The 21,765-nt window shown below is 50.2% G+C and overlaps 1 protein-coding gene across 4 annotated transcripts in view; it reads left to right on the top strand.

The window, feature by feature from the left end:
• The first annotated feature begins 2,900 nt into the window (after nucleotides 1–2,900).
• Nucleotides 2,901–21,765, top strand: part of MBNL3 (muscleblind like splicing regulator 3) — a 77,062-nt gene continuing 58,197 nt past the window's right edge. For all 4 annotated transcript variants that reach the window (XM_054388535.1, XM_054388534.1, XM_054388533.1 and 1 more), the window contains exon 1: nucleotides 2,901–3,074. In XM_054388535.1, the coding sequence (XP_054244510.1) occupies nucleotides 2,901–3,074 (174 nt within the window). The remainder of the gene's footprint in view (nucleotides 3,075–21,765) is intronic.

The following is a 21,765-nucleotide window of genomic DNA, read 5'->3' as shown; positions in this document are numbered from 1 at the left end:
CCCAACCCTATCCAGCAGCATTGGAACAGCTAATATTAGAATGGGAAACTCTAGGGACAGCTTAACATTTTAGTGCATGCCAAGGAAACCTTGAATAGGAATGCATTGAAAGTAGCTTGTTGTATAACATGAGTTGCTGGAGTAGGAGTAATCCAAGTTGCCTTTAGTCTGGTGGAAAACTACAGCTGTGAGCAATGAGTTAATTTTTTCCGTGTGTGTGGCTTAGATTTTTTCCTGTGCAGTTTGCTTTTAGGTTTTGTAAGCTCTGGAGCCATAGAGGAGCAACTTCGAAACAGTCATTTGTGTGCCATGCCAGGCTGCTGCTGCTGGCAGAGCTCTGCAGCTAGAGATGGGTTAAACACCTTAAAAAACGTGAAGTGGTGCAAGGGCTGAGCTGGAGCACAGCTCCTTCTGCTTTGTGTACAAGAAAGCCACCGGCTGCCCCGTCCTGCCTGATGGTTTCCATCAGAAAAGGGAAGAGGGGGTAGTTAATGAAAAACAAACAAACAAAAAGAAAGTTTAACAATGTTGGGGAAAAAAAAAAAGTGAAAAAAATTGAATTAAAAAATGGGGAAAGATAAATGGAAATAGGAAGTGGGGGGGGATAATTGGAAGGAAAAAAAGAATTGGAAGGAAAAAAAGAATTGGAAGGAAAAAAAGAATTGGAAGGAAAAAAAGAATTGGAAGGAAAAAAAGAATTGGAAGGAAAAAAAGAATTGGAAGGAAAAAAAGAATTGGAAGGAAAAAAAGAATTGGAAGGAAAAAAAGAATTGGAAGGAAAAAAAGAATTGGAAGGAAAAAAAGAATTGGAAGGAAAAAAAGAATTGGAAGGAAAAAAAGAATTGGAAGGAAAAAAAGAATTGGAAGGAAAAAAAGAATTGGAAGGAAAAAAAGAATTGGAAGGAAAAAAAGAATTGGAAGGAAAAAAAGAATTGGAAGGAAAAAAAGAATTGGAAGGAAAAAAAGAATTGGAAGGAAAAAAAGAATTGGAAGGAAAAAAAGAATTGGAAGGAAAAAAAGAATTGGAAGGAAAAAAAGAATTGGAAGGAAAAAAAGAATTGGAAGGAAAAAAAGAATTGGAAGGAAAAAAAGAATTGGAAGGAAAAAAAGAATTGGAAGGAAAAAAAGAATTGGAAGGAAAAAAAGAATTGGAAGGAAAAAAAGAATTGGAAGGAAAAAAAGAATTGGAAGGAAAAAAAGAATTGGAAGGAAAAAAAGAATTGGAAGGAAAAAAAGAATTGGAAGGAAAAAAAGAATTGGAAGGAAAAAAAGAATTGGAAGGAAAAAAAGAATTGGAAGGAAAAAAAGAATTGGAAAATTTTGAATAAAAGAATAAAAACAAGGAAGAAAATAATAAATTAGAATATAATTGGGGGGAAAATGGGGTGGAAAGAGGGGGTGTCCGAAAAAAAATAATTGACACATAAAAATTTGGGGAAAAGCCTGAAGAGAGCAATGTCCTTTTCTGGCCTGGGAGGGCTGCTCGGTGGAACAAACCCACCCCACACTACTGGCCTTTGCCGGGGGCGTCGCCGTGCCGAGGCTCTGCGGAGGCTGCGCTCCGTCCGTCCCCGCCCGGGCGCTGCCGGGCTCCGCGCAGGTCCCCGGCTCCGGGTTCGCCCACAGGCGGGGCGGTGGGCGGGGGCGCTGAGGCACTTTACCCTGAGGCGGGCACAGAACCCGGCCTCTGCCAGGCTGGCCCGCTATGAAACGGTCTCTTTTATTGGTCGTCTGCCCGCGCTTGCTGCTGCAACGATAAACGCCATTGGCCGCCCGCTCTTCCCATGCGCAGCTTGGTGCGGTAAATGCCGCGGTACCGACAATGGCTGCCGGGGCCGCGCCGCGCCCGCTTCAGCGCGGCCACCGCTGGCTCGGGGCTGATTGTGTTTCTCTTTTTCCTGCAGGTTGCTGAAAAGTGCCTTTCCTGAAGCCACCGCTGCTTGGATTTCTGTCTAGGGCTGCCTCTCTGCCCCTCGCCCCCTTCTCGTTTTAATCCGGCGTTGCTTGCGGTTCGTGCGCTGACGGCAACTCCTCCAGCCTTGCCCTTTTTTTTTTCTTTCTTTTCTTTTTTTTTTTTTTTGGCTCCTCGTTTACACGCAGTTCGCTCAGCCATTTTATTTTATTCTATTTTATTTTTACTTTCCTCGAGTATGTAGCAAATATCGAAACGAAAGAGGGGGGGATAAAAAAAAGAAAAGGAACTTAATTAAGACGTCCTTTTGCTCGTTTTGATGCTCGGGAACTGAAATTTTTAGAAGGAAGAAATTGAAGAAAAAAACAGAGCTAAAACCCCCGAAGTTTTCTCCCCACAAGGACTGAGACCATTCCACAAACTGAAGTGCTGCCAGCAGCATATGCTTTTTGCAAGAATAATTGAAACCATTAACTGGAGAGCACAGAATTCTTTTGAAAGTCTGCCAGTTGTTCGCAAGTAACTTAGGCAGCGGCACAAAAATAAAAGAAAGAAAAAAAACACTTATATTTTAAACTTCTACGATTGCACTTTTAGGAGCTGGCCTCTAATTTGATTTTTCAGTTGTTCGGATAAGATTTCTATTTTATGATTGGCTTTATGTTTAATTCTTGTTTAAACCAACACGATTTGACTTAAGTGAAAAAACAAAAAACCCTAAGTGCTGATGAGAATAGGAGTTCTACCAAAGCAACAAGTTAGTTCTTTCTTCACCTTTCACTTGAATTCACTTTTTTAAAACCCCCTTTTTTTAAAGAAGAGAAAACAAACCGAAAGCAAAACCCTTCAGATCAGCAGTTACAACCTTGCCCTGAAAGGAGGGTGGCGATTTGCTGGCTTTTTGAATTTTTTTTTCTTTTTCTTTTTCTCTTTTTTTTTTTTTTCCCCCCTTTGGTTTTTTTGTTGTGTTTTTTTTTTTTTTTTTAATATGGCTGTAAACGTTTCCCTGGTTCGTGATACAAAATGGCTGACGTTAGAAGTGTGTCGAGAGTTCCAGAGAGGGACTTGTTCTCGCTCCGACGCCGAGTGCAAGTTCGCCCATCCGTCACGCAGCTGCCACGTGGAAAACGGACGAGTCATTGCCTGCTTTGACTCCCTCAAGGTGAGAACTGATGCCTGCCTTACCTCAGCTTGCTTTGCCCTTTTGGTTTTTTTTTTTTCCCTCCCCCCTTCCCTCCCGCACGGCTCGTGGGATGCGCGCAGCAAACTGGAATATTGCTCTGGTTCTGCGGGGAGGACGCTGCCCCGCTGCGGGATGGAGCTCCTGCAAGCTAGGCTGAGCCTGACGGCAGGTGTGGCTGCCTGGAGTGCCAGGCATGGCAGGGGGACAGCGTTTTGCCCAGGGTGTTTTCCCCGTGGTGGCTCAGGTCTGCTCGCAGATGTGCTCGAAATGGAGAATGCACCTTGTGGGCAGCAAATGAAACTCAAATGGGAGAAGCAGAGAAACCTTTAATTTGTGTCCAGAGCACAGGGATCTGAAACGTGCTTTTAATGAGCAGAAATGAAAGCAGCATTTCCAGATAATGAATCAACCTGAAGGGTATTTCCTGGAGCCAGAGCTGCAGATGCACTCTCATGCTGTCCTGTAGACGAGGAGTGACCCAAGGTGCTTGGAGAACAGCACTGCCAGAAAAATGGGTGTGGGAAAAGGCTTCCTGCAAGGAGCATGCAAACAGCATGGCTCTGCTAGGCCTGAGCTACAGCTGAGCCTATCTGTTCTGAGCTCTCTGCAAACACCATGGCTCTGCTAGGCCTGAGCTACAGCTGAGCCTATCTGTTCTGAGCTCTCTGCAAACACCATGGCTCTGCTAGGCCTGAGCTACGGCTGAGCCTTTCTGCTCTGAGCTCTCTGCAAACACCATGGCCCTGCTAGGTCTGAGCTACCGCTGAGCTTTTCTGCTCTGAGCTCTCTGCAAACACCATGGCCTGCTAGGTCTGAGCTACCGCTGAGCTTTTCTGCTCTGAGCTCTCTGCAAACACCATGGCCCTGCTAGGTCTGAGCTACCGCTGAGCTTTTCTGCTCTGAGCTCTCTGCAAACACCATGGCCCTGCTAGGTCTGAGCTACCGCTGAGCTTTTCTGCTCTGAGCTCTCTGCAACCAACATGGCTCTGCTAGGCCTGAGTTCAAGCTGAGCCTTTCTGCTCTGAGCTCTCTGCAACCAACATGACCCTGCTAGGCCTGAGCTACAGCTGAGCCTTTCTGCTTTGAGCTCTCTGCAGAGAGCATGGCTCTGCTAGGCCTGAGCTACAGCTGAGCCTTTCTGCTTTGAGCTCTCTGCAAACACCATGGCTGTGCTAGGTCTGAGCTACAGCTGAGCCTTTTGCTTTGAGCTCTCTGCAAAGAGCATGGCTCTGCTAGGCCTGAGCTACAGCTGAGCGTTTCTGCTCTGAGCTTCCTGCAACCAACATGGCTCTGCTAGGCCTGAGTTACAGCTGAGCCTTTCTGCTTTGAGCTTCCTGCAACCAACATGGCCCTGCTAGGCCTGAGTTACAGCTGAGCCTTTCTGCTTTGAGCTTCCTGCATCCAACATGGCTCTGCTAGGTCTGAGCTACAGCTGAGCTTTTCTGCTCTGAGCCTTCTGCAAACACCATGGCCCTGCTAGGTCTGAGCTACAGCTGAGCCTTTCTGCTTTGAGCTCTCTGCAAACACCATGGCTCTGCTAGGTCTGAACTACAGCTGAGCTTTTCTGCTCTGAGCTTCCTGCAACCAACATGGCCCTGCTAGGTCTGAGCTACTGCTGAGCTTTTCTGCTCTGAGCTTCCTGCAACCAACATGGCTCTGCTAGGCTTGAGTTAAAGCTGAGCCTTTCTGCTCTGAGCTCTGCAGAGCCAGTTTTGCAGGCAGTAATTGTCTCTTGGTTTCTTGTCACTACTGGAGCTCCAGGGGTGACTTTCCAAATTTACCAAATACCTGGGGTCTGAGTTGGGGGCAGGGGGGACAACAAGAGGCTCACAGGATGGGACGAGTTGGGCATCTCTGGGGTTCTCAGGAAAGGAACATCCACTTTTTTTTTTTTTTTTTTTTTGTCTCCCTGAAGTGTGGCTCCTCAAAGGTATTTGAAATAGGATGATAGAAGCTGAGGCAATATGGATAACTGCTTGCTTTTGAGAGCTCTTGACCCTCGGTGTTCTGATCAGAGTAATTAAGCTGTTTGAGTTTCTAGAAGGAATCTGGTAAATTTTACAAGCTCAGAAGTTTTTGCTTGAACTTCCAACTGTTGCTTGAAAAGATTTGATTTTATTTTTATGAACATGATGAGCAACAGAGCTGGTGGAGTTACGTATGCACAGGTTCAGACCCGGACTGAATCTGGCCTGCCATGGGTTTAAACCATTTTATTACTCTTTGTGGCTGCTTTAGATTTTCACTTCTGTTCCCTTTTACCAAGGAACTCAAGCTTCCTGTTTGCATTTGGGTTTGTTCTCTTTAATCTGGTTATGTGCAGTGACTCTTAGTTATACACTGACTTCCAAACGTTCATTTACATTGCTGCTTTGCTGACAGTGAGAGACAAAAACGTTTTTATCATAGGGGGAAAAAAAAGAAAAGGCAAATTCTTTATGGCCTTGAAACTTTTGAACTGTAGCCAGTGGCAAGTGCAGATGCTTTACATTGTATAGCATTGACCTGGGAACTGAAAAGCAGTGCTGCCATGCTGTGTAGGGTGGTCCTGTGCCCCTTGCAGAACTCGCCTGATGTTTGCAACCTCCTGGGGAGGTGTCCCCTGTGCAAGCCTCCCAGTTCTCTGTGCTGTAGTTCAGTGTCACTTGGTAGGTGATGCTTCCTCGTGTGTGCTGTTTGTGGTGCTGTGGCTGCAGTATGCCCAGGACTAAGTCTCTGGGCAGCTGAGGTTCAGCTCCCACCCACTGGCACAAGCAGACACTTCTGCTTCAGCAGTGGGCAGTGGGATGGGGAACACCGTGTTGAGAAAGCAAAATAAATAGGAGAGGAGTAGGGTATGATCTTCTGCTGGGCTCTGGGCAGCTGGGGTTCAGATCTCCCCTACGCTTCTGCTTCAGCAGTGGGCAGTGGGGTGAGAGCACCACCTTGAGAAAGCCAAAGAAGCTGGGTGTGATCTTCTGCAGCTCAGGGTGTTTCCAATCTAACTGACTGTTAAACAGTGTCCTTGTGGCAGTTTCTGCTTGACACAGTAGCAGATGCCCAGCGTGTGCTACTTCAGTGGCCTGAATTTTCCAGGGAACAGAGTTTCTGGATTTTTCAGTCTTAGGAAAGCCTTGTGGTGGGCTGACAGCTCTGCCTTTGGGAAGTACACCGGGGGAGAGGTCAGACTGTGCAGAATGCTTCACCAAGGGTTGATGATGCAACTGTGTCTGAACCCCACTTCTCAGACCACAAGTCTTGGGGTGCTTCATTCTTCCAGACCCATGCATCCCACAGGTCCTCCTGGGCAGAGCCTTGATCCTGCTGTGCCATGGAGAGGTGTCTGTGTGTGTGAACACCATGTGCTTCCCAGTGGAAATAAACCATCCCAGTGACTAAACTCTCAGACAATGGTCCTTCTGTCCTTGGGCTGGAGCTGGGCTTGCAAAGCTCTGTTTGCAGTGGTGTTGAGGGGCTGGTGGTTATAACAATGGCCTCCCTTACTGGTGCTGAGAGAGACTCATAGAGTGGTTTAGGTTGGAAGGGACCTTAAAGATCATCTGGTTCCAAGCCCCCTGCCATGGGCAGGGGCATCTCCCACCAGCCTAGGGAGGTGCTCAAGGCCTCACCCAACCTGGCCTTGAACACCTCCAAGGAGGAGGCATCCACAGCCCCTTCCTGGGCAACCTGTTCCAGGGTCTCACCACCTTCACTCTAAGAAATTTCTTCCTCATCTCCAGTCTCAATCTCCCCTTTTCCAGCTGAAAGCCATTGTCCCTTGTCCTGTCACTCCCAGCCCTTGTCAAAAGTTCCTCCCCAGCTCTCCTGTGTCCCCCTTCTGGTCCTGGATGGCTGCTCTAAGGTCTCCCTGGAGCCTTCTGCAGGCTGAACAGCCCCAACTCTCCCAGCCTGTCCCCACAGGGGAGGTTCTCCAGCCCTCTGATCATCTTTGTGGCCTCCTCTGGGCCTGCTCCAGTAGTTCAATGTCCCTCTTAGGCTGGGGGCCCCAGAACTGGAGGCAGTGCTGCATGCAGGTGGGGTCTTAGCAGAGCAGAGCAGAGGGGCAGAATCCCCTCCCTGTGCTGCTGCTTTCCCTGCTTTGGATACTGTCCAGCATACAGCTGCCTGCTGGGCTAAGAAGAAGAAGAAGAAGATGTTACCTTCTCAGTCAGTGCAGAAGAGGATTTGGTGCCCGTGCTGCCTGGGTGGGATTAGCTGCTGTTTCCCTCTGACAGCTGCTGAAGGCTGACCCTCTCTCGTAGCTGCTTAGTGCTCTTTTCATCTTTTCACGCCCTGCATTAGCAGAACATCTGTGTTGCTTTATTGGAGACAGGATATAGGATGCTTGCAGCTAATAAGTTTTCCCCTTGTCTTACAGTCTCCCAGGGCTTTGTTCAGAGGTTGCTTATCTGCATCCATTGTGTAGTGCTGGTGCTTGGGGTTTTTTTTTTTTGTTTTCCTCACAGTCCTCTTCAAGGCTGAACAATGCCTTCATGCAGGAACTTCTGATAACCCTGTGTACAATGGCTTCACCTCCCTGGGCAGGTCACACACAGCATCTCCATACTTACTGCAACTCCATGCTTTGCCTTTTTTTTTTTATTTCTTTTTTTTAATCTTTTTTTTTCCCCCTCTATCTGATACCTCTGATATCTCTACCTCTGTGGCAGTGGGAAGAGCAATAACACTTCCAGCAGCCAGCAGGCTGCCTCAGTGTGAGGTGTTTGATGGGTGAATGTGTGCTACCTGCACACTTCTGAGGAGCACACAGAACTCCTGAAGGTACTGGGGGGGTTATCTGGTGCTCAAGTAGGGGTCTGCTGGAGCATTATGTGCTTGTGCAATGCTTTGGTCATGAAATACTGGACCCTGATTAGATTGCAAGTGCAGGGATGGATCTTGCTGTGGTTCTTCAAAGGGGGAGTTTGCACATTTGTAGGCAGCAGAAGGAAACTTTCTCTAGCAGATTGATAGGAAACTTAAAAATAGTTCCTTTCCAGAAGCTGTTCACAGATCTGAATCAGGTGCCAAGAGAGCTCTCAGTCTCTACTCACGCTTTCCCCCTCGTTATTCTGGAGGAACAGAGATTTCTGCATTGATTTGTGTGAATGAAAGGGCAAGCAGCACTGCTTGGTGGAGGACAGGCCAGAGGCACAAGAGCCCAGCCACTCTGGGGCCACCTCCCTTCTAGAAGTGAGTGTTGGGGCTTCTGGGCAGGTGGCCAATGCTTTGTGGTACCTCCTAGGCAGGTCCTGTGGCATCTCTGAGACATTCTGAGCAAAGGAGAGAATCACAGAATGGTAGGAGTTGAAAGGACCTCTGAAGATCAAGTCCAGCTTCCCTGCCAGAGCAGGATCACTCAGGGCAGGTCACACAGGAACACATCCAGGTGGGCCTTGAAAGTCACAGAATCAACCAGGTTGGAAAAGACTTCAGAGATCATCAACCTATCACCTAATCCCTAACACCTCCTGACAACTACACCATGGCTCCAAGTGCCACATCCAAGCTTTTTTTGAACACCTCCAGGGATGGTGACTCCACCACCTCCCTGGGCAGCACGTTCCAATGGGCAATCTCTCTGTGAAGAAGTTTCTCCTCACCTTGAGTCTAAAGTTTCCCTGGCACAGCTTGAGACTGTGTCCTCTTGTTCTGTTGCTGGTTGCCTGGGAGAAGAGACCAACCCCCACCTGGCTACAGCCTCCTTTCAGGTAGTTGTAGAGAGCAATAAGGTCTCCCCTGAGCCTCCTCCATCTAGAGGCAGAGTCTCCATCACCTCTCTGGGCAGCCTGCTCGAGGGCTCTCCCACCCTCGAAGTTCTTCCTCATGGTGTATATTCAAGTTTATGCCCATTACCTCTTGTCCTGTCACTGGTGATCACTGGTACGGCCCCCATCTTCCTGACACCCACCCCTCAGATATTTGTAAGAAGTGTCCTGTCCTCACTATAAACCCAGAGGACCTCTGGGTTCATTCCTCAGCTTCTCTGCCAGGCATGGTGTCCACCACCCCATGCACAGCTGGTGCTGTTTTTTGCAAGGGCCAGGACACTGTCTGCTGGCTGGTGGCAATTTGTACGAAGGCTTTTGGTGACACTGTGGTGGGCTGTCTGCCAGTCCTCATCAAGTCATTAACCTTCCCATTCAGGCTGGATCAGGCGGGTGTGGTATGAGCATGTCTGCTGCTTAATTCCCTGGCCAGCAAATTGTTTGTTGTGCTCTTCAGTTTCTAAAGATGTCAGGAAGGAAGAAAGAAAGAGTCTTCTTGGGTCACTAGAAACACTGCTGGAGCAGTAGGCTGAGAGAGGGGCATTAGGAGATGGAGACATATGTTAGGAAAATGCTCAGCTGATTCACAGCAGATATTCATAGATTCGTAGGATGGTTTAGGTTGGAAGGCACCTTAAAGCTCATCCAGTTCCAACCCCCCTGCCATGGGCAGGGACACCTCCCACTAGACCAGCTCATCCAGCCTGGCCTTGAACACCTTCAGGGAGGAGACATCCACAACCTCCCTGGGCAACCTGTGCCAGTGTCTCACCACCCTCACTGGAAAGAATTTCTTCCTAATCTCCAGTCTGAATCTCCCCTCTTCCAGCTCAAAGCTATTCCCCCTGCTCCTGTCACTACAAGCCCTTGTCAAAAGTCCCTCCTCAGCTCTCCTGCAGCCCCCTTCAGGTAGCAGAGGCTTTGTGGTTCACACAGGCTTTGTGCTGTACTGCCCACAGTTTGAGTATCTGCACCATGGATTTGGGGCTTCTAAAAGCAATTTACAGCCCCAGCTTTAGGAGTTGGGGTTGGTTTTGGTTGTTTTGTGGTGTTTGGGGATTTTGTTTTGTTTTATTTGGGGGTTTTGTTTGGTTGGTTTGGTTTTGTGGTTTTTATTTTGTTTTTCATTTGTTTTTAAATTTGCTTTATGAATGTGGATGGTTCCATATGAAAATATGGATTCTGTGTGGAAATATGGATGGTTCCATATGAAAATAAAAGTTTTGAAGGGGATTTTCATAGAATCATAGAATGCTTTGGGTTAGAAGGGACCTCCAAATGTCATCTAGTCCAACTCCCCTGCAGTCAGCAGGGACATCCTCCACTAGCTTAGGTTGCCCAGAGCCTTGTTGAGCCTCACCTTGAATATCTCCAGGGATGGGGCCTCAGCTACTTTCCTGGGCAACCTGTTCCAGTGTTTCACCACCCTCCTGGTGCAGAACTTGTTGCTAACATCCAGCCTAAGTCTCCTCCTCTCTAACTTCAAAGAATTGCTCCTTGTTCTATCACTGCAGGCCTTTGGAAACAGTCCCTCTGCAGCCTTCTTGTAGTCCCCTTCAGGTACTGGAAGGCTGCTCCCCAGAGCCTTCTCTTCTCCAGGCTGAACACCCCCAGCTCCCTCAGCCTGTCCTTGTAGGAGAGGTTTGAAAGCCAGAAACTAGGGTAGTGGAAATGTCAAGGGGTATGAATTGAAAACCCATCACTAAGCTATTCAAAGCAGTTCTATCTCAAAAAAAAAAAAAAAAAAAGAGGCAAGTTGTCTGTGGACAGGCGCGAAGAGTTAAAAGTACAGTTTGGACTAAATAATTTTCTAAAAGAGGTGTTATTACCTGCTAAGAGTAGTCCAAGTCCCACAGTAATCTAAAAAGTTTACTGTGCTTGGGCAATAAACATTCCATGTGAGCTTGCAAGTGGTGCACCTGAGGCTGTTCCCTGTTGTTTTCATGTTAATTTGTAGCTGCTTTTTGCTGACTTTACTGCAGTTATTATTTCTGACTGGTACTGGTTTGCAATCAAATCTTGTCTTTTGCTCTCTCCCCTGCTCTCTCCCCTGCTCTCTCCCCTGCTCTCTCCCCTGCTCTCTCCCCTGCTCTCTCCCCTGCTCTCTCCCCTGCTCTCTCCCCTGCTCTCTCCCCTGCTCTCTCCCCTGCTCTCTCCCCTGCTCTCTCCCCTGCTCTCTCCCCTGCTCTCTCCCCTGCTCTCTCCCCCTGCTCTCTCCCCTGCTCTGCTCTCTCCCCTGCTGCTCTCTCCCTGCTCTGCTCTCCCCTGCTCCTGCTCTCTCCCCTGCTCCTGCTCTCTCCCCTGCTCCTGCTCTCTCCCCTGCTCCTGCTCTCTCCCCTGCTCCTGCTCTCTCCCCTGCTCCTGCTCTCTCCCCTGCTCCTGCTCTCTCCCCTGCTCCTTCTCATCTCCCCTGCTCCTTTTTTTCCCTCCTTTTAATTTAAATAAACTCCAAACTTGGAAACAACTAAAGGCACCTACTAAACTTAGCATATGGTTCTGCTTTTCCGGAGGAAGAAGAAAGCAAACAAAGCCATAGAGATATTTTTGGACTGCCTGCATGGTGCCTGCATCTCAGCTCAGTGTAATGGAGATGCAAATAAAGCAGGAGAACAGTGCTGTGCTAACGTCACCCTTGTGAGAAGCCTTCACTTCTGGCTTGGTCATTAAGGCACTTAACCTGCATGGAGACAGCATTTGGTGATGAGAAGTGGATTTGCAGCCACTCTCTGGCTTGTCTGGGTGCTTGTCTGCCTTACTGCATATCATCAGTGTTTTTTATAGCACTGAATCAAACAGCTGAGAGTGGGGAAAATGTATTTAAACTCAGTTTGATTTATAAGAACTGTTGCTGCTGTACTTCCCTTGAAGCAGCCTGGTACTTCATAGTATCCCTGAATGGTAGGGGTTGGAAGGAACCTCTGGAGATCATCTAGTTCAACCCCCCTGATAAAGCAGGGTCACTTAGAGACATGGAGTACTAGAATGGGGGTTGGAAGAGACCTTATAGCTGTTCCTACCCCCCTGCCTTGGGCAGGGACACCTTCTGCCACACCAAAAGGTTGCTCAAGGCTTTATCCAGCTTGGTCTTGAACATCTCCAGGAAGAGGGCAATCACACAGGAACATGTCCAGGCAGGTTTGGAATGCCTCCAGAAATGGAGACTCTGCCACTTCTCTGGACAGCCTGGTCCAGGGTTCTGCCACGCTCAAAGGAATATTTTTTTTCCTTATGTTTCTGTGGAACCTCCTGGGTTCCAGTTTGTGTCCATTGACCCTTGTCCTGTCACTGACACCACTAAGAGTTTGGCTCCATCCTCCTGATGCTTGCCCAGTAGATAGTGATCAGCATTGAGGAGATGGCCTCTCAGCCTTCTCTTCTCCAGGCTAATCAGCCCCAGGGCTCTCAGCCTTTCCTCCTCATGGAGATGCCAGGCCTCTCAGCACCTGAGTGGCTCTCTGCTGGATTCTCTCTGTCAGTTTCCTTTTCCTCTTGAACTGAGGAGCACAGAACTGGACACAATACTCCAGGTGTGACCTCGCTGGGGCAGAGAAAGGCGGAGGAGAACCTGCCTCTGTCCACTGGAGAATAGGAGAGCTACTTCAAGGAGAATAAGAGAGGTCACTGGAAAAAAAAACATATATATATTTAGGCCTGCTCCCTTCTTGTCCATGGGTAACAGCCAGCTCTGTGTTTTCCCAGCTTAATTTAATTGGCACATGTGCTGTGAACACTCTGCAGTGTCTCCAGAGGCTTTTGGCACAGCTGGTGGGATGGAGACAACTGATCGAGCAGATCACCTGGCAATGCCTGTGGCTGAGCAGCTCCCAGGCCTGCCCTGGTGTCTGGGCTGCAGATGCTCCCTGGTGGGGTCAGGCTGGTTGTTTGGATGGGGTGTGACCTCCCTAGGTGTGTTCAGCCTTGCAGGGAAAGAGAGACCTTGTGGTTTTAATCTGCCTGACAGCTCTTTCTGTAGGACAGGGGTCTGTATGGAGCATGCTTGATTTACTGAGCGTTATCCATGGGCTCCTCTGATGTCCCAACCGTCTCACTTCATTTGTCTGTGGCTTTTTGACAGCTGAACCATGACAGATGAGCACTAGTGAGACTTGCTGTTGTTGTTTTTAGCAGGTTGCTACCCCGAGCTGTCTCCTTGCTTCTCTGTTGCAGCTTAGTGCCCCTGCAGCAGGGTTCACAGGAGGACAGAGCACTTCAGGTGCTGAGTACAAAGTCCAGCACCTGATCTGAAGTCCTTTTCATCCTGGCTCTGTGTGGAGAGGCTGTGTGATGAAGGTGTGCAGCTGGAAACTGACTGGTGTTACCTGGTGACTCTGCTGCAGGGACAGCAAGGGGCGGGAAGGTCTTGTTCATTGCCAGCCGTTTGCAAAGGTGTGCAGCAGAGTCCTTGGCAGGAGGTCCAGGTCTGTGCTATAAAGCAAGCAGGTGATTTTTGGGGTGTGCTGTGGATGGAGAAGTTGGCCCTGTGTCCCTGTCCCTGCTGCAGCTGAGCAGTCTCAGCAGGGAACATGTTACCTTGGCCTTCACATTTCCCAAGGATGTGTGCTTTGTAAAACCTGCTGTTGTCCATGGCAAGAGGTGTGAGATGTCTGGGGGTTGCCTGGTGCCTGGTCTAGTTCTGGTGCCACTCTGGAGGGATGCTTCCTTTTCAGCTCACTGCTGGAGGAGTGGATGGTGGAAACTGTGAGAAGTGAGACCCATCCTAGCGTAGAGGGCTTCTTGGGAAGGTCCTGGAGAGACCATGCTGTTAAGTCACCTCAGTCACACAGAGGTGGATGTTGAAAGCCTGCAAAGAAGCTTGCAGTTGGTTGTCTGGAAGGAAATGCTCTCCAAAGCTGTCAGTGTGGCATTTGTAGTAGTAGCAGTAGTTAAATACTTAGAGTTCTCATTTTCTTAATTGATCAGGCTTGGATAACTTCCTGTTGAAGGAGTTCATTCCTCATATGCCCTTCTTATCAGCCCCCAGACTCTTCCTCATGTGGAGGTGACTTTGGGTGTTTGCTTTGCAATGGGTGCTCAGCAGATCTCAGCACCTGTGTTGCTTTCCCCCTCCAGAGCTGTAGGACTGTTGCAGAGGCCTGGTCAGTGTGAAAAGCATCATCATCTGGTATCTGCAACAGCGAAAGGCACTTCTGAAGGCTTTTCTCCCTCTCTGACATGACCTGAGGAGGAGGATGTCTCTTGCTACCATCTTCTCCCACCTCTGCTGCAGGTCTTGCATCATCCCACATCCGACTCCTTTGATGGCACAAGGCAACGTGACTCTTCCCTACCTGTTGTGTGGCATTGCTGAAACCAGGCCTGGGACTGACAGTCTCCAAGGCAGTCTTGTCCTTGGGTATCAAAGTGTCTGTGGGCAGGAACTCTGGTGGGCCTTTGGCACCCATCTTGTGCTGCAAGGTGGAGTCACTGGGACTCTTCAGCCCTGCCACAGACACCTGTAAGTGGAGTTGTCTGGGCAGCCCTCCCAGAGTGCCTGAGGGGTGGGCAGCCCCTGCTGGGCTGGGGCTGGGGTTTGCCTCCTCAGGGGGACACTGACTGGATCTGCTGTCTGTGGTGGTGCACGATCACAGGGTAACAGCAGATCTGGCTTTGTGTTTGTAGAAATGTCCTCCAGAGGCCTTTCTGCCCCAGACCCCGTGTACATCCTGGGGGCTCACTTGCATGGAAGCAGATGCCTTTGCTGTTACCCTGTGTTTGGAGGTGACAGTCCCGTGTATGGTGTCCCTGGGTCAGGTTTAAGAGGCTGGCAGAGGTGTAGGTGCACACTGGGAGGCCCTGCCAGTGCGAGGGGTGAGCACAGGACCACTGCCCTTTTCTTCCTGCAGCTAATGACTTCATTGCAGCTCTTCCTTCAGACGTATGTGTGTTTTCCCTTGAACGTGTTGGAATGCAGAACTGTGGCCACAAATTTGTCCTGAACAGCACACTTTGGAGGCCAGCCTCTTTGGGGAGAGCAAGCCATTCAGCAAGTTCAGCAGTGGGGGTTTCCTACCAGCCTCTCCTCCTCCCCCTCTCCCCTCCTCTCCCCCCCTCTCCCCTCCTCTCCCCACCTCTCCCCTCCTCTCCCCTCCTCTCCCCTCCTCTCCCCTCCTCTCCCCTCCTCTCCCCTCCTCTCCCCTCCTCTCCCCTCCTCTCCCCTCCTCTCCCCTCCTCTCCCCTCCTCTCCCCTCCTCTCCCCTCCTCTCCCCTCCTCTCCCCTCCTCTCCCCTCCTCTCCCCTCCCCTCCCCTCCCCTCCCCTCCCCTCCCCTCCCCTCCCCTCCCCTCCCCTCCCCTCCCCTCCCCTCCCCTCCCCTCCCCTCCCCTCCCCTCCCCTCCCCTCCCCTCCCCTCCCCTCCCCTCCCCTCCCCTCCCCTCCCCTCCCCTCCTCTCCCCTCCTCTCCCTCCAGCCCCAGCACTGCAGGGGCTCTGCTCCTGTCTGTAGCTCAGGTCCTGGTCTGCTCCCTTGGCGTGGGCAAACCACCCTGCCAAAGCACAAAGGCAGCAGTACATTTTGAGTATCAGCCAAGAGTAACCTTGGTTTTTCTGGTTGGGAAGATGATGGTAAATTGCTGACTGCTGCTCACACTTGCCTAAAAAAGCAGGAGAGAAATTCTTTAGGGATGTGACTCTAAACCCTTCTGAGCTGCTGCGTGAGCTTCAGCAGAGGTATTTTGAACCCTTTTATGGGCATATTGCAATGTTGCACAGGCCGTGGCATGCCACCTCCTGCTCTTGAGGCTTACTTGCTTTTTTTTAAGGGCAAAGCCCTCCAGACTGAGCTTCCACTTCTGCAAAATACTTAAGGTTGCTTTGAAGCACTGCAGAATTCCTGTGGGCAGCAAAGAACTCCTTGTGCTGAAGCGAGCTGTTGGTGTCAGGTTTCGAGAGAGGGAAAAGGTCTTCTGGGCCCTTCTCCAAAGAAGAACTGCCTGGGGTCTGCCTGGGTTCCTCTGCTGCCACTTTAGGAGAATTTCCTTGCACATAGAATCATAGAGTGGTTTGGGTTGGAAGGGAGCTTCAAGATCATCTCATTCCAACTCCCATGCCATGGGCAGGGACACTAGAGCAGGCTGGCTGCTCAAGATCCCATCCCCAACCTCCCTGGGCAACCTGTTCCAGTGTCTCCCCACCCTCACTCTAAAGAATTTCTTCCTCATCTCCAGTCTCAATCTCCCCTCTTCCACCTCAAATCCATTCCCCCTCATCCTACCACTGCAAGACCTTGGCAAAGGTCCCTCCCCAGCAATCCTGTAGCCCTCTTCAGCTACTGGAAGGCTGCCCTAAGGTCACCCCAGAGCCTTCACCTGGAGCTTGCAGTTCCACCAGTTTTGCTTGAGTCTCCAAGCACAGGCTCTGTCCTGTGACCCAGCAGAAATGCAGACCCCAGCGTTTCTTCTGCCCTGGGAGGAGGGAGATGGGGTGCTAAAGCCACCAAGCTGCAACAGGACTTGTGTCTGTCCTTGTGTGGCTGTGAGTCAGAAGCTGGCCACAGGAGCATGGGACAGAGGAGGTGTTGGTACAGTAAGCTCTGACACTTTGACATGTGCCATGTTGCAAGCCATATCCACCTGGGGAGGGAAGTTCAAGCTTTACATCTTTGCAGCCCAGATCTACAGCAGTGAGCTAACACTGGGGTTCAAATCACAGAATCAGAGAATTGTTTGGGCTGGAAAAGCCCTCTAAGATCATCAAGTCCCACCATCCACCCAACACCACCATGTCCCGAAGTGCTGTGTCCACATGTTTTTTGGACACCTCCTTTCACTGACAGCCTTTTGTATTTTCTTCTTTTTTTTCCCTCCCCTTCCCTTCCTTTTCCTTCCTTACTTTTGCCTTTTCCCCTTCTCCCCCCTCTTTTTTTTTTTAATTTTTTTTAATCCAAGGATGGTGACTCCACCACCTCCCTGGGCAGCTTCTTCTAATGCCTGACCACTCTTGCAGCAAAGAAAGAGCAGCCCCAAACCTACAATCCCTGGGGAGAGTTTGGGGCAAAGAGGATCCTTGTAAACGTGGAACCACACTTGTCCATGCTGTTGTCCTGTCATGCTGCTGTGTCAGTGAAGCTACCTAGCCACTCCTCTTGCTCATGATTGCATTAGCCCAGTGAAGCCAGCTGGGAGAAGTGAGGTAGAAGGTGCCTTGGGGAGGAATGACTCTGAGTGAGCAGTGGAGCCGATGGATTTCCTGGGCAGCGTAGCATGGGTTTGATGTAATCCCTCTGCTGACAATAGCTTTCCACCACTTGGTTCACTCCTCTGCAGGAGGGTGCAGTGAACAGGCATTGATGTAATTGAGCTATTTGGAAGCTTTGAAACAAATGTAAACAAGATGTAGCAGGCTTCCTGGAGAGCCCATGGGCTGCCATCTCCCAGGGAGCACTGGAGTGAGCGGTTAGATTTCCAAGCGAGGAGCTGAAGTCTTTGCAAGTCTGCCCATACAGATGTGGTGACACTGGTGTTAAAAACAAGTGTTTGGAGGCACTTGGGGGAATGTTGCCCCATTCAGGTGTAGTTTTACCTATGGCTCATTAATGTTCTTCATTGCTGTTCAGAAACCAGCAGAGAACCAGGCACTGCCCTCTTTCCCTGCCCCACATAGCCTCTCCTGCTGTGTCTGATGCTGGTCTTTTATTAGAGGAAAGGCTAAGGATTTGAAAAACTTAGTTTCAAAGCCTTGTGATGATGCAGGCTGCTTTAAAGTCTTATAATGTCAGTCTCTGTGCCTAATTGCACTTTTTGACCTCACAGGAGCTGTACAAAGAAAATGCCTTTGAAGGCTGAGTGGAGCTGAGCTTCTGTAGTAACGAGACTCTGGGTGTTTTGGACAGATGTTCTCACTGAGTAAGCGTTTCAAACGCTGGCTCCTTCTAAATGAATGCCTATCAGACATGGTTAGGCCTTCTGCAAGCTTGCCTGTCTGCTCTGAACGCCTTCTCTGCTGTAACAGCAGTGAAAACAGCCAGGTTAACCATAGCTAATGTGTCAGGATAGCAAAATCTTGCTGCTGTCCACACAGTAAAGAGTAAGTGGCACAAAAGCAATGCTGGTCTCTGCTCAGGAGCCTTGGCTCTTAGGAGCTCTCAGGAGCTGGGAAGGGACTATTTTACAAGGGCTTGTAGTAATAGGACAAGGGGCAGGGGTTTGAAACTGGAAGAGGGGAGATTGAGACTGGAGATTAGGAAGACATTCCTTAGAGTGAGGGTGGTGAGACACTGGCACAGGTTGCCCAGGGAGGCTGTGGCTGCCTCCTCCCTAGAGGTGGTCAAGGCCAGGCTGGATGAGGCCTTGAGCAAGCTGGGCTGGTGGGAGGTGTCCCTGCCCATGGCAGGGGGTTGGAACTGGATGATCTTTAAGGTCCCTTCCAACCCAAACCATTCTATGATTTTATGGTTTCTGACTCCCTGAAATCTGGTTAGTGCTAGGCCTTGGTTTTGGGTTTCAGTGACATGGTCACTCTGTGTCCCCACTGTCAGAATTGGGAGTCTGTGATGCTGGAGTGATGGAGTTTTGACCTCTAACTCTGCATTTTTCTGTCTGAAGCCAGCACCTGGGCATGGCTCTGTGCTCTTTACGTGCTTGAGCTCTGAGCTGGGAGCTGGAGGTGTCTTTCTGCAACAACTAGCTTAAAGCTGTGGGGAAGGTGCATGTTCCTGAGAGAGGACAACAGACTTGCTGGTCCATGAGCATACTCAGACCAGCAATTCACTGAGTTTCAGTGAAATGTTACAGCAGATGGCCTGCTTACAATGAGGGATATTATTAGAGCCATGATCAGTGCTAATAAGGTCATTGGCAGTGGAGGAGGAGGTCGGTGTCTGACCTTGTTTGAAAGGTGGCAGCCCAAGCTCTGGGGGGAGAATTTTTATTTTCTCTTGCAGCAGTGGAATGTGTATGTTGAAATCAAGTTACTCTTGTGTGCTGATCTGGCTGCATAGGGGAGAGGAAGAGCCACCACCCAGCCCAGCATACCTGCTGGGGACACTGCTGGCCCCCACCACCTCACTGAGATAGGTGTGCAGAGCACCACTGAAAACTGGAGACAAAATCTGCTTTCATTAAGAGTCTCCAGAATGGGACCCAGGAGCAGTTTAGGTAGCCCTGCAGAACAGGTGTGGTGTCACATAGCATTGCCCAGTCAGATGACTGGGTAGTGGTGTGCACTGATTTTTGTCATGCCTCTGCACATACTCTGCATTAACACAGCAGTTTTCATAGAATCACAGAATTGTTTCAGGTGGAAAAGGCCTCTAAGATCATCCAGTCCAACCACCAACCCAACACCACCATGGCCATTAAACCATGGCTGAAGTGCCATGGCCACACATTTCATGAACACTCCAGGGACAGTGACTCCACCAGCTCCCTAGTCAACCTGTTCCAGCTTTAGCAGGTCTCTCCTACACAGGTACCAAAAAAAAAAGCCCCAAAACAACCACTGCAGACAGCAGGAGTGTTGGAATCTGCTGAGCTGCATTTGTGATGCCCACATCTGTGCGCAGCAGTACCCACACCAGCTTCTGCCAAAGGTTTAAGCCAAACTGTGCTGCTTTAACTCAATTTATCTCCTTCCTTCTGCTACGAGTGAGCAGCTCTGGGGGTGCTTTGGGCAGCTCTGGGTGCTTGTTGAGAGCAAAAAGCTCTCAAACAGGGGTGGTTGGGAAGGCATGGAGGGATCTAGCTGGGGTGGAGGAGATGGCATGGGGCAGCAGAGAGGCGGCGGAGCTGCAGCCAGCTTGCCTGAGAGCGCTGCCGTCATTCCACGGTGCTTCCCTAAGCCCTTATTATCCGCAGGGGCACGGCTGGTGCTGGGAACAGTCACACGGAGATTAGGTCCTTAAAGAGCCCTGCCACAAGCCAGCAAAGTTTGGAAACAAAAGCTCCGGGTGTAATCCTAACTGCGCCGGCTGAACCCGCCCACCGGGGCTGCTTCCTCTTGCTGTCAGCTCCCGAAGGATCAGACTGTGAGTAAGGTTTGCTTCCTTGCCATCCAGCCATGCTCCAGCCTGCTTGCTTGGTTTGTGCAGCCTTGTGCTACGGGCAGTGCTTGGGCTCAGCTCCTGGGGTCCCTTCCACATGCTGCTGCAGATACCAAGCCCGGGATGAGTTTGGCAGGAGGAAGTGAGAGCCTCCCAAAGTTGGGTGTTTAATCCCATGCAGCAGCACTTGAGTAGCCAGGGCTGTGGGGAGTTGAAAGCTAGATGTGTAGATGAGCCTTCAAGGAGGGCTTGGGAGGCCACCCAGATACGGTAGAGGTGGTGGTGTTTTGAGGTCAGCCATAGGAAGCAAAACGCTCTCATGCATGAAGGAATCTTGTTTCCTGAAACAGAGAGTTCAAAGAGAATTATAGAATGCATCCAAGTCACAGAATGGCAGGTTGGAAGGGACCCCAAGGATCATCATCTGGTCCAGCCTTAGGTTGGAGGGGACCCTCAAAGGTCATCTTGTCTAACCTCCCAGCTGTCAGCAGGGACACCTCCAACTAGATCAAGCTGCCCAGGGCCCCAGTCAAATCTGACCTTGAATGTCTCTAGGGATGGGGCTTCAGCCATAGTTGTGTTTTGGAGGGGGTGTTGCTCCTTCCCAAATGCTGTAGGGGAAGGCATTGAAGATGCACCTGGTGCTTTCTGCGGGAGCCCTTGCAGATCTTGCTTTCATCATACCAGACTTGCAGCCTTATGCCCCATTTCTCCTTTCTGCTCTGTTTCCTCCTCCCCTCCAGGCTTATTTGTCCCTGAAGTCTCTATCAACTTCCCTGTCCTCTCCATCCCTGTCATTAGGTGTGGTGTCTGCAGGGACTGAACAGGACAACCTGGGAAGTCTCTTGCCCTCCACTTCTCCTGTTGCTTCTCCAGTCATTTTTGTTCATGCATCTGGTGCTCTAGCAGATGGAGTAATCATCACAGTGACCTCCCCACACACTTCGGCTCTCCTGGGTCCATCGTGTTGCCTATAAAGGCTCTGTGGTGCAGGGTGGGAACTGGAGCAAGGCAAGCAGGCCCAGTGCCTCAGAGGAGCTGGGAGCTAGAGAGCCATCAAGGCTGATAGAAATAGGATGTCTGAAACCTTCACTGAGCTGTGAGAGATGGACCACGAGGGAAGGAGGTGGGGGCAGCTGTCAAGAGCAGCAGTGTGGCTCCCCAGAGCACTCTCCTGTGCGACAGGGGAGCTCAAGGATGTGGCAATGACCCCTGCCACCCATCACTGTCAGCTTTATCAGCAGCTGCTGGCTGGCACAGTGGGGCATGGACTACCCCATGGCACCAGCACAGCCTCCCTGCCAGCTCCATGTCATGCTCCTGTCAACTGGGAGAGCTGGGGGAGAAAAATGTCCTGGGAGCTGAGAGGCAAAGGGGCAGGATGGCTTTTAGCTGGTGGTACAGAGCTGGGAAGGGCAGGCTGCCTACTGCCAGGAGCTCAGGAAGCATCAAGGGCATCACAGCCGCAGCTCTTCAGCTGCAGCAGGCCAGCAACAAGTGGCTGTTGTGTGGTCTTGGTGTTGCTGAGGCTTCCTCTGGCCACCTGGGGTTTTTCCAGCCAGGCTGGTGTGTTTGGTCTGAAAACTCTTCAGGCTGTGGGCCTGTCTGATTCTGTGTTTGGGTAGTAAGGGGAGCAGGATTCTGAGCTGCAGCATTGATGAGTTTTTGTATTCCCACAGCCCCAAATCCCCAGCTGTGGCCCTGTGTGATAAAGCACAGATTGAATTAAGAGGATTCTCATTCTTCTTGTTTCGTGCTTCTCTGCGTGGGTTTGTGAAGAGTTCAGGGTAATGTAAAAATCTTTAGAACTCTTCACTCAGAAGATAGCTCTCATTAGCTAGGACAGAAACACCACCCAGGTTTTGTTGTTGTTGTTTTGGTTGTGCTAATTCTCAGGGAATCATTTCAAGCATCCTTTCAGAGCTTAGTCCAGCCAGAGGAAAAGCGTTG

Source organism: Indicator indicator, chromosome 17 (assembly GCF_027791375.1).
Source record: "Indicator indicator isolate 239-I01 chromosome 17, UM_Iind_1.1, whole genome shotgun sequence".
NCBI lineage: Eukaryota > Metazoa > Chordata > Aves > Piciformes > Indicatoridae > Indicator > Indicator indicator.
Note: the sequence above shows the minus strand (reverse complement) of the source record. Positions and strands in the feature narration are given on the sequence as shown.